This window comes from Microtus ochrogaster, chromosome 6 (genome assembly GCF_000317375.1).
Source record: "Microtus ochrogaster isolate Prairie Vole_2 chromosome 6, MicOch1.0, whole genome shotgun sequence".
Lineage (NCBI taxonomy): Eukaryota > Metazoa > Chordata > Mammalia > Rodentia > Cricetidae > Microtus > Microtus ochrogaster.
The window spans coordinates 46,905,763-46,921,749 of NC_022013.1; the positions used below are offsets into that span (position 1 = coordinate 46,905,763).

The 15,987-nt window shown below is 45.0% G+C and overlaps 1 protein-coding gene across 1 annotated transcript in view; it reads left to right on the plus strand.

Moving 5' to 3' along the window:
• The window catches only part of Nek10 (NIMA related kinase 10), a 184,255-nt gene extending 169,982 nt beyond the window's left edge, over positions 1–14,273 (plus strand). The window contains exons 33-36 of the mRNA XM_013346817.2: positions 2,959–3,067; positions 4,861–4,913; positions 4,993–5,048; positions 8,737–14,273. Coding sequence (XP_013202271.1) covers positions 2,959–3,067; positions 4,861–4,913; positions 4,993–5,048; positions 8,737–8,797 — 279 coding nt within the window. The 3' untranslated portion in view covers positions 8,798–14,273. The remainder of the gene's footprint in view (positions 1–2,958; positions 3,068–4,860; positions 4,914–4,992; positions 5,049–8,736) is intronic.
• The last annotated feature ends 1,714 nt before the right edge of the window (positions 14,274–15,987 follow it).

Here is a 15,987-nt window from a genome sequence, read left to right on the forward strand (position 1 = left end):
ACTCCTCTAGATCTACTGCACTGCCTGTTGCAGCAATGCATTGTCTATATACACTCCTCTAGATCTACTGCACTGCCTGTTGTTGCAATGCATTGTCTATATACACTCCTCTAGATCTACTGCACCGCCTATTGCTGCAATGCGTTGTCTATATGAACTCCTCTAGATCTACTGCACTGCCTGTTGCAGCAATGCATTGTCTATATGCACACCTCTAGATCTATTGCAATGCCTATTGCTGCAGCCAGGGAGCAACGTACAATTAAGTGTGTGTGTGATTCTTTTTTTCTTTGTATGTATGGGTAACTTGATCGACTAGCTCTCAAGTGTGAACTCTAACTCTGTAGATGATAGCCTCATGCTACAATGTCAAAAGGGTAGAGACTATAACACACAGTGAATGGGGTGGGGTGAGGGGATTAGTTTGCTGAAAGAATATTTACTCCTAGAATCTAAACTATAAAAAGAATCTCTGGAAAATTCTGGAATAAAAACAAGCATATTTAGGTTCAAACAAAAGAGTAGTGGATTTGGGCCCTGGCCATTGTTCCCTGCCCCTGGGAAGCTGAGGCTCTCCAGCTAAAGCAGTTTGCCAATGTGATGTAAGACCCGAAGTCTTAAACAGCCTGCTCCCCAAGGCTGTGTAGAGACAGAGACCCACACTGGAGCACTGGACTGAGCTCTCAAGGTCCCAATGAGGAGCAGAAGGAGGGAGAACATGAGCAACGAAGTCAGGACCACGAGGGGTGCACCCATCCATTGAGACAGTGGAGCTGATCTATTGGGAGCTCACCAAGGCCAACTGGACTGTGATTGAAAAAGCATGGGATATAACTGGTCTCTCTGAACATGGCGAACAATGAGGACTGATGAGAAGCTAAGGACAATGGCACGGGGTTTTGATCCTATTTAATGTGCTGGCTTTGTGGGAGCCTAGCCAGTTTGGATGTTCACCTTCCTAAATATAGACGGAGGGGGGAGGACCTAGGACTTACCACAGGGCAGGGAACCCTGACTGCCCATTGGACTGGAGAGGGAGGGGGAGAGGAGTGGGGGGAAGGGGGGAAGGGTGGGAGGAGGGGGAGGGAAATGGGAGGCTGGGAGGAGGTGAAAACTTGTTTTTTTTCCTTTTCTCAATAAAAAAAAAGAAAAGAATCATCTAACTCTTGCTATCTCAGTCTTGAGGGCCCCTGCTCACAAGGTGCATTTGTTTACACAATGGTTCAGTTAGGACCACAAGGCACACTGAATAGCAGTGTTGAATAGACCACCCCGCTGCTTTAAAAAAAAAAATCCCGTGCAAAGTCGTGATAGCACAGGAAACTGTTTTCAGGATCCTAGGGAATGTTCACAGCTTAGCCACAGTGACTACTGCTAGCCAGAGTGTAAGAAAGGCAGAGTGTCCGGGGCCATCCGATCCTCCTGCAATGTAACACATCTGACGGCCGTGCAGTGATGTACCCGAGTTGTCAGTTATCACTGAAGAACAGCACATTTTCAAGAATGAAAAGGGACAGGACCACATTTTCTTCTTATACAGTATGTGTGGAGACTAGAAAAGGCCTGCAGCGCTTGTTCATCGTATCTGACGTGCAAGGATGGAATAGTTCTGACTTGCTAACTTAAAATGTATCAAGATAATGCAGAATGGACAGTGAGGTGCATGTTTGCCCACATGACCTCCACCGCAGCAACACGCCGAGCCTTCCTGACTGCTCAGCAAGCTCCATCTTTGTCCCACCTTATCCCTCCTGCCCGGTTATCAGGGTGCCGATAGCCATCACCATTCAATGGTTCTGCTGGATGGTGTGAAGATGCGTGTTGGTGAAGCTTTCTTCTCTGTCGCCTGTGCCAGGCTTTGTTTGTTCACTGTTCATCCACACTCTGGGTGTCAATCATTTGCTTCATGGCTTCATGGCTCTACTGTGTGAACACACCATGGTGTATCTGCCTTTCTATACGGACACTTGAGATTTTTCCAGTTTTTAGTTATTACAAGCAGTATACAATAAACATTCTTGTACATATTAATATGATATAAGGAAGAGGAGCAAGAGAGGATAGAGAAGACACAGTGCACGTGGAAGGAGGGGACACACACACACATGCACACACACACACACACATACACACACACATGCACACGAGGCTTCTGGACTACCAGGTGGCATACTTTATTTAGCTGTGGTTTGTGCTGCCAGTTTTCTCAAGCCACTGGAAAAGGATGTGCTTAACTCATGAACAGAGTTTGTAAATCCAAATTAACTACACCCGCCCAGTTCAGATGGTGCTGTCTGCTTCTGTTTTATTAATATTTGACATTTTAAGAGTAAATTAACTCTGGCACTAAAACTTGGCTGAGCCAAATATTGGGTGGAATTAAAGGTAAAAGGAGTCGGACAATATTTATAGCCTTAAATTCCATTAAGAAATTCCATTTAAAACATCAGCTTCACGGAAGAGCATTAAACAGTTGGGACTTAATAAATTCTGCCATTGGGCGAATAGAGTGTTAGGAACCAAGGTTTGGAGAGCCTAGTTAATTAACAGTAATTTAGAAAAACGTATTAAGAAACTGGCTTGCTGTGGTCCTACAAAGGTGCTATTCAAAGCGGATGATGAAAATGGGCTTTGATTTGAACTAAGAATATTGTTCTGCTGAATAACTGGGGTTTATTGCTCCAACACCTGATTAAAAACCACACCTTGGTGTCCCAGGTCCCTGTCGTTGTTTTTATGCCTTTTGTCTTCTGCCGTTGTGAAGCGTGGTTTGTTCACGTGACTAAGGAACGGTCTGAGGATGCTTCCCATCTGGAAACAGGAAGTTTCTCTGTTTAGAAGGGACCTCGGAGCTGCAACCTTCCCAGACAGACACAAAGTCCCCGAGTCTAATGGGAACGCATCTCCCAGAAGCTGCCTGCCGTTTGCTCTGATGTGCTGTTCCATGTTCCTTTTCAGTTGTCCCAGGGGTCTCCAGAGCCGATTGAGCCAAACTTTTTTACATCGGATTACTACTTACTGCGTCATTCCCTGGCAGCAAACAACTGGTCCCAAAGTGACCCCACAGGTAAGAGGGGTCTGGCCTTCACAAAAAGCAACAGCAGAGAGAACCACTTTGTGCCTACGTCCTAAAACACCACACACACACAGACAGTAGGGAATTGGTCTTCTCGGACACTGCCGTTGGGGGTAAAATGACACAATGCATAAAGATTCCTAGAGCTCCTGCCCTAGCACAGGCAATGCCTTCTTTGCATTATAATTGACATTATAAACAAACAGCAGGATCTCTGTGTGTAAACTGTATTTTCCTTTTATTTTTTTATTTTTTTGGTTGTCTCTTGAAGTCAAATGTCTGAGAGCATTTAGGAAGATAAAAAGCAGAAATGGAAGACTTAAGTATTCAAAATGGAGGCAGCTTGAGACATACCCAAAGAATCCACATTAGGCAACCAGATTTTTTTTTCTCATTTTAGAATAATTCCACATAGGGATGCTGGGTAGTGTGAGGTAACAGACACAGAGTCTGGAAACGTGGACTTCAGATTCAGATCTCAGCTCAATCATTTAGTCATTTAGATCATAGACTCAAGTTCAGTGTCTCCTGTAAGATGGAAGTAAATATAAGAATAAGACTATAAAATGTGAACATGACAAACACTGTATAGTATTTGTATAGTCAATGTGACGCAACGAGAGCCAGGCCTTTGGAGGGACTCAGCATGACCTTGTGATGTTTGAACCCTGGGAAGCAGCATCCCAATTCTTCCAAGATTTCAGAATTCCCCATTAGCTACAGTGATGGTCCTGGACACAGTAGCCAGAAGCAAGACTTTCACAGTTAGATCAATATTTCATAGCTCGCAGAAGTGTTGCCTAAGAAATCATTTTTGCTTGTTGTCAAACTATGTGAATGTGTATTCCTGTGATAAATCAAATCCCAGATGGGTGCGGTGTCATTTAATCAGAAACCTGAGAAATTCCCAAGCTCAAGATAACAAAATATCTGAAGTCATTTGTTTTTAGCAGCTGCTCCCAGGTTGGGCCAGTTTTGCCTGCTGGTCAAACTTCTCATCAAAGCAACCGAGCTTAAGCGAACTCTGGTTGTAGTTTCTCGAAAGCCCAAGACTGGAACTAACTATTCCTAGGTCTGCCTGACCCCAGAGCTGAGGCTTAGCCCCTTTCACAGGAGGCTTAGCAAAACCTGAACTGGTTAGCACCACTGGCAGGACCTTTAAACAAGGCTTTAAAATGAGCCTTCATGTCTCCCTTCAACTTCAACCAAGCTAATAACTCCTTCTCTTGCCTGTCTCCAGTGGGGCCTCCTGATAGGTCAATGTAGCCTGACTAGGGGGATCTGACTATTGGTTTTGGCATTTCCCGAGTGGGTTGAGGAGCTCTGTATCTGGAATCACTGTTCACCTTAACACACATACCGTTACCTTACTTGGTTGGTTTACAGTTAAGTCTTGTTTCTATGTCTTTCTTTATTGCTTTGTAATGACCTCACCCAGAGCAGCCAACCATGGAAGAAAAACAAGGCCAAGACATTTTGGAATTTATTTTTATTTTAAATTAAATTTATTTTTATTAGTGTGTGTGTGTGTGTGTGTGTGTGTGTGTGTGTGTAGGTCAGAGGACAACATTTGGGAGTCCAGGGAGGGATCAAACTAGATTATCAGGCTTGAGAGGCAAGTACATTTACCTGCTCTGCCATCTCTCTGGCTTTGGAATTTGCCTTTGAGTCTTTCTAGGTAAGAAGCTGGCCCTGTTTTCTGCTGTTTAAGTATTAATTTCCAGTAAGGTGTAATGAAGACGGTGTGAACCAAAGGTTGACTGTCTGTAACCGCTGTGTTTCAGGTCCGCCCAGCAGCCTGGAGCTGGAAGAGGGATTCACGTACGAGCAGATGCAGGTAAATGTTTCTGCAGCCCAGGTGCTTTCACCTCTGTTGCTTTTAACTCCATATTAACCAGACTGTCCGTCAATTCCAGACTGTGATCGAAGAAGTCCTGGAGGAAAGTGGCTATTACAACTTTACAACTAACAGGTGAGAGTCAGGGTTGGCTTTTAAAAGTGAAGGATGAAGGGAGATGGTTGGACATTCGCTCTGTTTTATCCATCCTTGATTCTGGAAAGCTTTATGTCTACAAGTTGATCTATGACGCTTTTGTATTTGTGCTGAGTAGATATGGACATCGGGAGAATGTTCCTTTGCCGAGCTTCTGTGGAGACCTCATTCCCGTGTTCCTACAATGAAGTGAAAGGTTGCTGCCTTCTACCCACTGGCTGCTTATTAGGCAATGAGCACGAGTCAGTGGGAAACATTTCTGGGTTGATTGGTTCCTTGAGTTCAATATTTGCTTGGGTCATTCTAGAAGAGCAGGAAGTTCAGATATCCATTGTTCTCATAGCCAAGCACACCATATTTTGGGTGACTTTAAGAGAAACTATTTAAAAACTATTTAAAAACTATTTTAAAAACTATTTTTTTTTCGAGGCAGGTATCTCTGTAACTTTGGAGCCTGTCCTGGAACTAGCTCTTATAGACCAGGCTGGCCTCGAACTCACAGAGATCAGCCTACCTCTGCTTCCCGAGTGCTGGGATTAAAGGCGTGTACCACTACCACCTGGAATAACTATTTAATAAATTTAAGTCTAGTTTAGAATTCTTGTAGTTTTACTGTTAGGCAAAGAGATACTGCAATAATTTGAATGTATTTAGTTTATTTGATAGGTGGTTCTAGAAAACACTGACAAAGACGATGAAGTTAGCAAGACTTCATTGTTAGGCAAGTTTCCATATTGAGTGTCTGAATCTTGAGCCGTGGCATCACATTCTGAGAAGCTTTGTCGACAGTGTGTCTCGAGTTCTCCCTCTCAAATGGAGGGAGCTGGAGTAGACATCTTCCCGCTTTAGTCAGTCACTGCTGGTGGCCTTTGTCAGGAAGTGCTCATTCCTGCTGTTTCCAGCCTTCCTGAGCAAACACCAGAGAATTCAATGGAAAAGAAATCAGGTCCTGGCATTTGGGGATTGGCCAGCACTGTGGAGTACTGTGCATGATGGGCCATGGCTTTAGGTAACAGCAGCTGACAGAGGTGTCCCTCTGTGTTCCCAAGCACCATTGTGTCGAAGTATCCACATCCAGAACATACCCCAGATGCTCTGGGCTCCCCACCCCACAGGCTTCTCCTGGTGGAAGAACAGTTCTTTCCGCAGCCAGCAAAGCTACTTTGTGATGGCTTTCTAAGTTGTTCTGGAAGTGTCCCTTAAGGACAGTGAGGAGTAGCCCTGAATGCAAGGACTCAAGACCGTCTCGCTAAGGTCATTATGGAGAAATTCCTTTCTCCTTTTAGCTTGCTTCAGTCCCCTCTGTTCTCTTCTGCTCCCATCTCAGTGAGCCTTTCTTCTGAATCACACATGAGATTGTTCAACCGCTTGCTCTTTTGACTTGATGACGTATTTCTAAAATATAACATTGCAAATTTAGAGGCTTGTGTTAGGGGACCGACCGCAGAGCCAAAATGAGTACTCCGGATCTTGCAAGGATACATTGTTGATAGAAATCAGGGTCCTTACAGGTGCCTTCTGATACATTGTGGATAGAAATCAGGGTCCTTACAGGTGCCCTCTGATACATTCTGTATAGAAACCATAGTCCTTACAGCAGATCTCCTCCCATCCCGGAAGATGTTTGTATTTCACTAAAGTGCTGAGCATACAAGCCTTCAGAGGGTAGTGTGTATTTCTCTGTTCAGCATCTTATTATTTCAGGTGTCCTTGCTTGAAGTAGTGGGCCTGAGGCTGTCATTCTGCGACTGCTGTCATTTTGTGTGTATTTCCTCAGAGGCTCTGGAGCAAGGGAAGTGAATAGCTTCATGTTCTTGGAGAAAACGAAACAGTGTATCAATGAAAAATTAGGTGTGCGAGTTTACAGAGGCTCGTGATTGGCTTTATTGGGTTATTTAATGGTACCTTACATTCTCATCTGTGCCTATCTGAGAATGGTAGACCTATACCAGATTACAGCTTAGTGGTTCAATGATTGGCCAGAACTGTGTGTAAGTAAGGGAGAGTCTTCAATTCTAAGTGTGGGAAAGAGACAGCTCAGTGGGAGAGGGCTTGCCCTGCAGGTATGAGAATCCCCAAAACTCAAGTTAAAAATAAATAAATAAAACAGGCATGGGGGCTGGAGAGGTGGCTCAGTGATTAAGAGTATTGACTGTTCTTCCAGAAAACTTGGGTTCAATTCCCAGTACCCAGACGGTGACTCCAGCTGTCTGTAATTCTAGTTCCAGGGGATCTGACATCCTCCTCTGGCCTCTGAGAACATGAGGCAAGCAAGTAGTGCACAGACATACATGTAGGCAGAACACTGTCCATGTAAAATACTCTGTTTTACAAAATTTAGAGATAAAGGAAAACAGGGGTGGTCGTGCATGCTTGTAATCCTAGTGCCGACTTGTCTTTTAGGCTCACTGTCCACTCAGCGACTTCCCCGTCAATGAGACCCTGATTCAGAAGTTAAGGGATATGATGTCCTGGGGAAAACAGTCACGGTGGACCTCTGGCTTCTCTATATCTCTCTCATACATATACACAGAGAGACACACACAAATGAGAGATTATTGAAATAATAGTTATTGAATAATTCTCTACAATTGACAGGAAACCGAGATCATTTAAATTTATGACATTTTGAGTGTGCTTGTGTGTGTGAGAGAGAAAGCAGGGATGTTTGCGAAAGGTCAGAGGATGGCTTTCAGGAGTCAGTTCTCTCCCTTGACCATGTGGGTCTCAGGGCTTGAACTCAGATCGTCAGGCTTGTCAGCAAGCACCTTTCCCTCTGAGCCAGCTCACCAACCCCTCTGAACATTTTACAGTATTTTGTCATGATAATGATAGTGGAATGTTTTGAGAGACATATATAGAAACTGAAAAGAAATGCACATTGAATCCATTTGCATTGCTTTGCTTCTTCAGACTGATGAACATTTGATTCAGGTAGGTGAACACAGATATTCATGGGTGTCTTAGGGTTTCTATTGCTGCAAAGAGATGCTACAACCACTCTATAAAGGAAAACACAACTCTACAAAGGAAAACATTTAATTAGATGGTTTACAGTTTCAGAGAGTTTAGTCCGTTAATGTAACAGAAGAACATGGTGGTGTGCAGGCAGGCATGGAGCTGGAGAAGAAGCTGAGGGCAAGGAAGGAGCTACATCTTGATCTGCAGGCAACAGGAAATGAACTGAACTAGGCATAGCTTGAGCATAGGAGACTTCAAAGCCCGCCCCCACACTTCCTCCAAAAAGGCTACACCTCCTCCAACAAGCCATACCTCTTAATAGTGCCACTCCCTGTGAACTCATGGGGCCAATTACATTCAAATGACCACAGTTGGATACAGGTGAATGAGCAGAGACATTCATGTGATGCACGTACATGAGCATAGATGTTCATGTGATACTGGTGAGAGAATGTAGAAGTTCATATGGATAAGCTACCACATGGTGTTGATTGTCCCCCATGAAGAAACGCCGTACTCATCAGCTGAGAAGAATCCTATCACCAAGTTTCAGCAAAAGGTCAGCGTTTTTTAAAACTTGCTATTGTATTAATTAGTTTCTATTAATTGTGGTTTATTTATTATACCTGTTTCTTCAAGCCAGAGCTAGTGAAATTTGTCAGTTGGACAGAAATGTTGATTCTATGGCTTCTCTTTTCACTTCTAGACCTTCTAGATCTCACTCTTATCCGTGGGGGACCACCAAGAATTACCCAGCCAAAAGATAAGAGCACTGCCCTGGAGCGGATGGAGTTTCCCAGTCAAGTTCAAGTTCTAGGCTTCAGCTGAGACTGCAAGTTGCCTGGACTGGCTGCTGCTAGGATGGCATAGGAAAGACCAAGTCACAGTACTGCAGAAGTTGCTCTTATTCTCCCACAGGGGTGTGTGGTAGCCACAGTGCTGGGTCTCTGTGCCCTGTGTGCATTGCATACACAATGGCAGGCTAGCAGTGTGCTTCTGGGAGAAAACACTACAGAAGGGCTCCCAGGGGAGGGTTGGGTGGAGCACAGAACTTTCCTCAAGGTTAATCATAAAAACAACTTATATTTTTCAAAGGAACATTTTATACTCACAATTACTAAAAACTATGCTTGAAAGTATGTAGCCTTTCATGTACACAAAATAGTTTTAGATAAAAAACATTACATGACCCTGTACAAAATAGTATGTATTCCGTCATGTTCCCCGTTATTAACCTTACGAGACATCCAGAATATGATAGTTTGTAAATGAAATGATTGATTGGTTCTCTCTGATCTGCTTGGATGTTAGAGGTTCCGAGACGTGACACAGTGCAGACAGTATTTGTGACCTTGCACACATCTGGGCACGGCTATCATTGTAACTTTGCACACATCCGGGAGCAGCTGTCATACTCTGATTGCAGCTAGGCTAGTAGAATCTACTGGTGTGTAACATGTGTGTGTGTGTGTGTGTGTGTGTGTGTGTGTGTGTGTGTATACACATATGTCCAGGGAAGGAGGGAGGTCTGATGAGTTGATCCTTTGATGCTGATCAAGCATACAATGTTTTTAGAACACCGAAGAAGCCATAGACCACGTAAGATATGACAGCCCTTATTCTAGACCTTACCAAATTACCTATGTGTAAGATGGATGTTTATTGTTTGGGAATTCCCCCAAAGTCATAAAATAAAATAGAAATTCCTTCTTTATCCTTTGAGATGGTCCAAGGAAAGAGGAATCCAAATGCCAAATAGCATCCCGTCTCTAATGAGAGAGTTTTTCTAGGCCACTGGGTTCAAATCCTTCCTGTTAAGCTGGCTTCTGATAGCTCTAGTCTAGCACCAGCCCAGACTATACATGTCCCCACTTCAGAAGCAATTTATTGCATGCAATTAGCAAGCTGGAAGATGAAATTACACGTTTAACTTCCCATTGATTTCTGCTATCTAAAATTGATGTGTTTTTAGCATGATTGAATGGTACAATATGTTGGCAGTCACTGAGACACACTATAACCTTCTTGAATAGTATACAAATCACTTAATGTGAATTCATTCTATTTTTTAGAATTAGCATGTTTTACATTTGAATTAATCCCAATTCCCTTTGGTCATAGACTAACTAATGCCTTTCAGGGTTACTAATGAGTGTTTTCTTTCTTTAAGCAAAGAGAACAATTAAAACACAGTGTCATTTTAAATATTAAATACAGTGATGAAAAATTTTAGTTTCAGCTCTCAAAACAATTCTGTCCGTATATGGATTTCACACACAGAATCTAAATGCTGTGACTGATTCTCTGAAGCAAAATTTTCTTTGTGTCTGCACAGTCATTCTGAAGATCACCTGATGTATGTCAGGAGGCCTAGGGGGGTATGGACCTGCATAGAATGTACTAAGCTGTGGGGTGAATGTTTAAATAGTCAAATTCTTTCTCAAATGGTCATAGATAGTAAATAAAAAGACTAGCACCCATTGCCTTGGTAAAGGAAGAAATGCTTAGTTGAGGTATTTTTTGATGAGTACAGTCTACTGACAGAAAAGGAAAAGATACACAGTTTCTCCGTATCTCTTTTAGGTTGTGGGAATGGCCTTTACCACAAAACAAGCTGATAAGATTAGCAAAAAGAAGCCAGACATACCCCTGTCCCAACTGCTCAGGTCCACCTGGGCTATAGCGGGGTGGTCTTGCTAAGGTGCAGGCTGTGTGTGCTCCCCTCGAGTTCAATCATCCTTATCCTCCTTGTATAAGGAAGTCCTGGAATGAAGCCTTTCCCCAGCAGTGAAGTTGGCCTTTCCAAAGCGCTCTCTGTGCCTTCAGACAAGAACAAGAACCATCGTTTTGTCTTGATCAGCTGCAGTGTCTTTAGGGCAAAGACTTGGCTACTTGATATTAACGCGCCTCATAATCTCTTCTTGATTGCATTTTTGCCTTGTATAATTTTTAACGATTTGTTGTACAATGAAATCCTGTGAATTGTTGAGTCCATCTCATTCTCAGTGACCGAATATGGTATGGGGTAGAATCTGAATTAATCTCCTGGTGGAACTTTCGATGCGCACATGCTCCGGCTCATTATGCTTTGACCGGCAGCTCCTTCTGCTTATCTTGAAACCACCATGCACTCCTGAAAAGAAAAAGGTCCTGTTCTCAGGAAACTGGCTGTAGCAAGTTTATGTCTTTGTCTTGGGGAAGACGTGCAGTCCCTAAGGGAGGAACACCTCAGGAGTAGAGAGGGACAGACAGACAGACACAGCTGGGGGAGGCATTTCAGAAAACATACAGCCACGAGTCCACTGGGGGTAGCCCTTTGTTACAAGGCTTATATAAGTTAAGGTCTTCCTACATAAGTGCCACCTGGAGCTCATTAAATGCAACAACTTTTGACACCCAGGGACAAATAGGGAGCTGGATGATGATGTCCAATTCCATGATATCACCACTTATTTTAAATTTAATTTTAAGATTTGTGAAGGCAATAATAGTGACTAGTCAATTCTATCAGTATTAATATGCGTAGACCATACACACACATACCCTTTATTGTCTCTCTTCCTTTCTGAAATTACATGAAATGAACATGCTAGATCCTTCAGAAATACCCACATCTTCTGTCCTTCTGAATGCAGAAAAAAATTGTTTTCAAGCAGCTTTGACTATTCGCCTCTTGCTATTTGAAAATGTTGGTTTTCGGGAGTACCAATGTCACCTGCTGGTCAGGGCAAGGCCACCTGGGTGGGACAGCCTCTTAGCACCCAGAGCTTGCAGCAGTGTGTGCAAGCCGGAGGCTCCTACACTCTTACCTTAACCCCATGTGAGATTCTGTCTGAGCATCAAATCTTTACGTTCAGGGCCTGGAGGTGATAGATATGCATTTGTTGTCTTATGGATGTCTTAATGCTCCTTTGGTACGGAGTCACAGCTTTGGGTAAACTGCTTTTAAAATCAACATGTGCTGCTAAGCGCATGCCACTGTTGGATGCTGTTGTTATCCATGTTGTCCACGTGGATAGTACGTCGCGTGTGTCTCAAGGAAGCAACTTCACGGTGAAGAGACTCAGGTTAAGGTGCCAGCTGTAAACATAACATGCAAGTCACATGTCTCCATGCCTGTTTGTACGCCGCTGGTGTAACTTTGAGGCTTGTAAGAAGGACAGGAAAGATTTCGCAGCTTTGACAAGGTGACAGATGGATCCTGACAGTGCGTGCATCCTCTGGGTCTTTGGACAGCAGTCACTTGCAAGAGTGAGGATGGTACACCCCGCAGTCCCCACAGCCTCTTCCTGAGGGGAGATGGATGCCGCACTGGGCATCTGGGCAGTGCTCGGCTACGATCTTGAGATGATTACGTTCAGTCCGTGCTGTAGAAGTGGCTCGCCTTAGCTGAAAGTGGGCAGTTATTCTTCTGAAAGCCTGACACTCCCCTTTCTTCTCATCATTATCCCACGAAGCTAGCTCTGCTCTGTATCCTGCTCCTGTGGCCAGAACTCAGAAAAGCACACACGAGCAATGCGGCTGCTCTATGAACCATTGAAGGTAGCTTCTCTGTTTCCCCTACATTATGGAAAAGTCATACCTTGCTGCCATTTTAATGATCAGCAGGCAAGATAGCTGCTTGGAATCGATACGGTGGGGTCACTAGTGAATAGTAGTAAGTATTGGGAAAAGGTCAAGACAGAACTGTCCCACAAAACAGGGAAGTTTATACCAGAAATAATAACCCAAAGAAGGCAATGCCTGCGGCCCTGTCACTGTTTAAACATTCAGTGAAGGCCCCCATGGAATATCCCATCCTGCCACTTAGCTCTACACTGCAAGAGCCACTGAGGCATGGTTCTAGGAAAGACTAGGAGACACGTGAGCTTTAGCTAAATTCCCTGGCATGCTCACCTCCCACTTTAATGGATCTGAGCAGAGACCCCACTTTTAGGGGAGCCTCATGTGACACACAGTGTTTGTGAGAACCCAGAAGTCCCGCCTTACAAAGATGACAGATCACCTAAGGAAGTCAGTCAGTTCCCAGTAGTTGGAGGGCACAGCGTTCCCAGGGTAGGGCATCACCCAGAAGGGTCTCACTGAGAAGCCTCGAGGTAGGTCTAGGAGCCCAGGTGATCCCTGCTGCTGGGTCTCCCGGGATAGCGGCTGTACATGGTCACAGCAAGCTGGCCACCCAGATGTCAGCAGAGCCCCCCTTAAAGTCCTGTGACATGCTGGTGGCTCCTCGGAGCAGGTCCCTGTGAGGCATAGAAGCGTTTGCTCTCCATGTAGGTTTGTTGCTGCCGCCGCCGCTGCTGCTGCTTTTTAGTACGGGGACTGAACCCAGAGCCTGGCATGTACTAAACAAGCACTTTGTTGCAGAGCAAGAAACAAACCCCAAAGCAGCATTTTTTTATCTGCCTGTAAGGGAACACGCCTCTGCCCCGGGGCCCAGTTTTCTTCCCCTTCTTCCAACATGTGCTCATTTAATCCAATGATGAAAATTTTACAAAACAATTTGTGAAGAATTTGAATGGGTCGCTGCAGAGACCCATGTGGGATCAAGGATGCCCAGTCAGGTCGGGAAAGGGACACTGCAGGAATTTTTCCAATTTGTTGGCAGCTTCTTGATGATAGCTCTGGAAAAGATCCCGCCGTTTCATTCTTCCAGACTGGGAAACCGAAATCCATAGAAGAAAAATCTTTTCAGAATATTTTACTTGCTGACATTTAGTGGCAAAAATCTGAGTCGTTAAGACCTCCCGAACTCTATTGCTCCCAGTGGTGATCCAGCAAAGACTGAAGAGTGGTGCTATCCACCCTGAGGGGGTGGAGCCTCTGCTCCCCTGCAGCACAGAGCTGTTCCCTGGAATAGTCCTGTGCCCAAGACAAAGGTTTGTGCCTGCAGCAGGCACGAACCCTCCCAGTGTACCTCATTCTCCACGGTCTCTGAGACAGGATCTTGTTTAGGTCTACCACCTCCCATCCAGGTCACCCCAGCCTTGCAAGCCCTCCGTGTCCTCCTTCCCACCCGAGGAACAGACTGTGACCCTCCTGAAGGGAGCCTGCATTTTAGGGGGATGCCAACAGCTCCACTGTTACAGAAGGCAGCCAGCGAGCATGCCTGTTGGCTGTCCCCCAAAGCTCTCTGCAAACACTGTGAGTCTCTAATGCAACCCCAGAGCCATAGGCTGAAAAAGGGAAAGAAACGCTTCTATCAGAGTCACATGAAGGATGAAAACAAATGTTATTTTTTTTTGCTCTTGTGTAAATATGCTTTGTAAAAGGCTAAAGAAAATAAAAATGTATTTTCAAGTTATTGGGAAATAATTTTGCTTTTGTTGGTGTAAGTGCCATTTCTTTTTTGGTTAACTTCCTCATTTTTTTTTTTTTGTTTTTGTTTTTAAGTCTACCACTTCCTCCCTCCTCTCATCCCCCTTTCCCCCCTCCCCTGCTTTTCTTTCTGAGACCATCTCACTAGTTAACTCCAGCTGGCCTGGATCTTACAGTATATCCCAGGCTGACCTCAAACTGCCGACCCCAGCCTTCCCGCTGATGGGATTCCAGATGTGCATCATGGGATTCCAGATGTGAATCACCAGTCAGTTCTACACGAGCTGCCATGGATATTTGTAAACTGTGTGGATTCCCGTGGTAATTAACCCACTGATACAAATGTCGCACAAGGGCTGGCGGGTAAGCTGGCACTTGCTGCCAACCTGGACCCCAGGGGACGCAGGCTGGAGGGACCCACATTTCTCTCATTCCTTCACCTCTGGATGTCTCCAGCAGTGTCTCTCCAGCAAACAGATGTATTGATGACAACAGCAAGAACCAAAGAGAGAATTCAGGACCTCTTTGTCAAGCTGAATAGTATGTCATGCTCTCCCCACTTTCCCCGGGCCAAGCAAGTCTCATGATCAAAATCGTCTTGGGTGTGGAGAAATGGGTCAAGCTGGTTGCTCCATGACAGTCACTGTGGCCGAGCGCTTGGAAGCAACACGGCTCTATCTTTGTCAGAACGCTAAGCACAGCTCAACTGATCCTCTGCTAGGTGCCACTGCTGGAATCAAATACTAACTAGGTAGGTCAGGACCCTACCTGCCCCATGCGTGAGGTCATTGTCACTTTCTGTACTTTGGTGACTGTACAGCTCCTACCACTTGGCTCAGTCCACAGACAGTTCACACCAAGATGTCTGGCTTGCTCTGTGGTGGGCCAAGATGGTGTCTCACCAACAAACTAAGAATACGGATCGCACTGCCCTGTTGCCACGGTGAGCAGGAATGATGAGGTAGTCTGCAGGGCCAGCTTAGCAACCCAGACCCTTTACCTGCCGTGAGGTACACACATGCCCTGCTCCAAACATAGCCACCAATCCAGCAACTCGCCCTTGTGATCAGATGCGTCTTAGACTGTGTTCTTGATCTGGGCGCCGTGTGATGATGCAGCCTGGACCGGTTGAGGTGCATGCACGGCAAGACAAACTGTGTCTCTCAAGGGAACTCTTAGAGAAGATCCTCCTGCCATCTCCTGCCTAGGGATGGTTGGGAGAGGACATGCTCAATGAAAACCCTGGCCCCCAGCAGCCACTCCTCCTCCTGGATGCACAAAGGAAGCCCTGGGAAGAAGTAATCGCTAATTCTTGATTCATCTCCATTAGAGGCCACTGCTCCCTGGGAAGCATACCTACCCTGTCCATTCATTTGTTGGCTCCCTTCTCAAATTTCCACTGCTTAGCTATTTGTGTATGTTTCTCCAATGAACACACACACGCACGCACGCACGCGCACACATACATTGGGAACACCGAGTCCAGTCAACAACCATCAGTAACAGTGCATGGGCACGCATCAATGATTCTGTCTCAGAATGCACTACCAAAGACTACAGGCGGCAAGGACCTGACATCTGTCCCCAGTACAATATTCCCAGTGTACACATACAAAGTCACCTAAAGCCCCAGTCCCCTAAA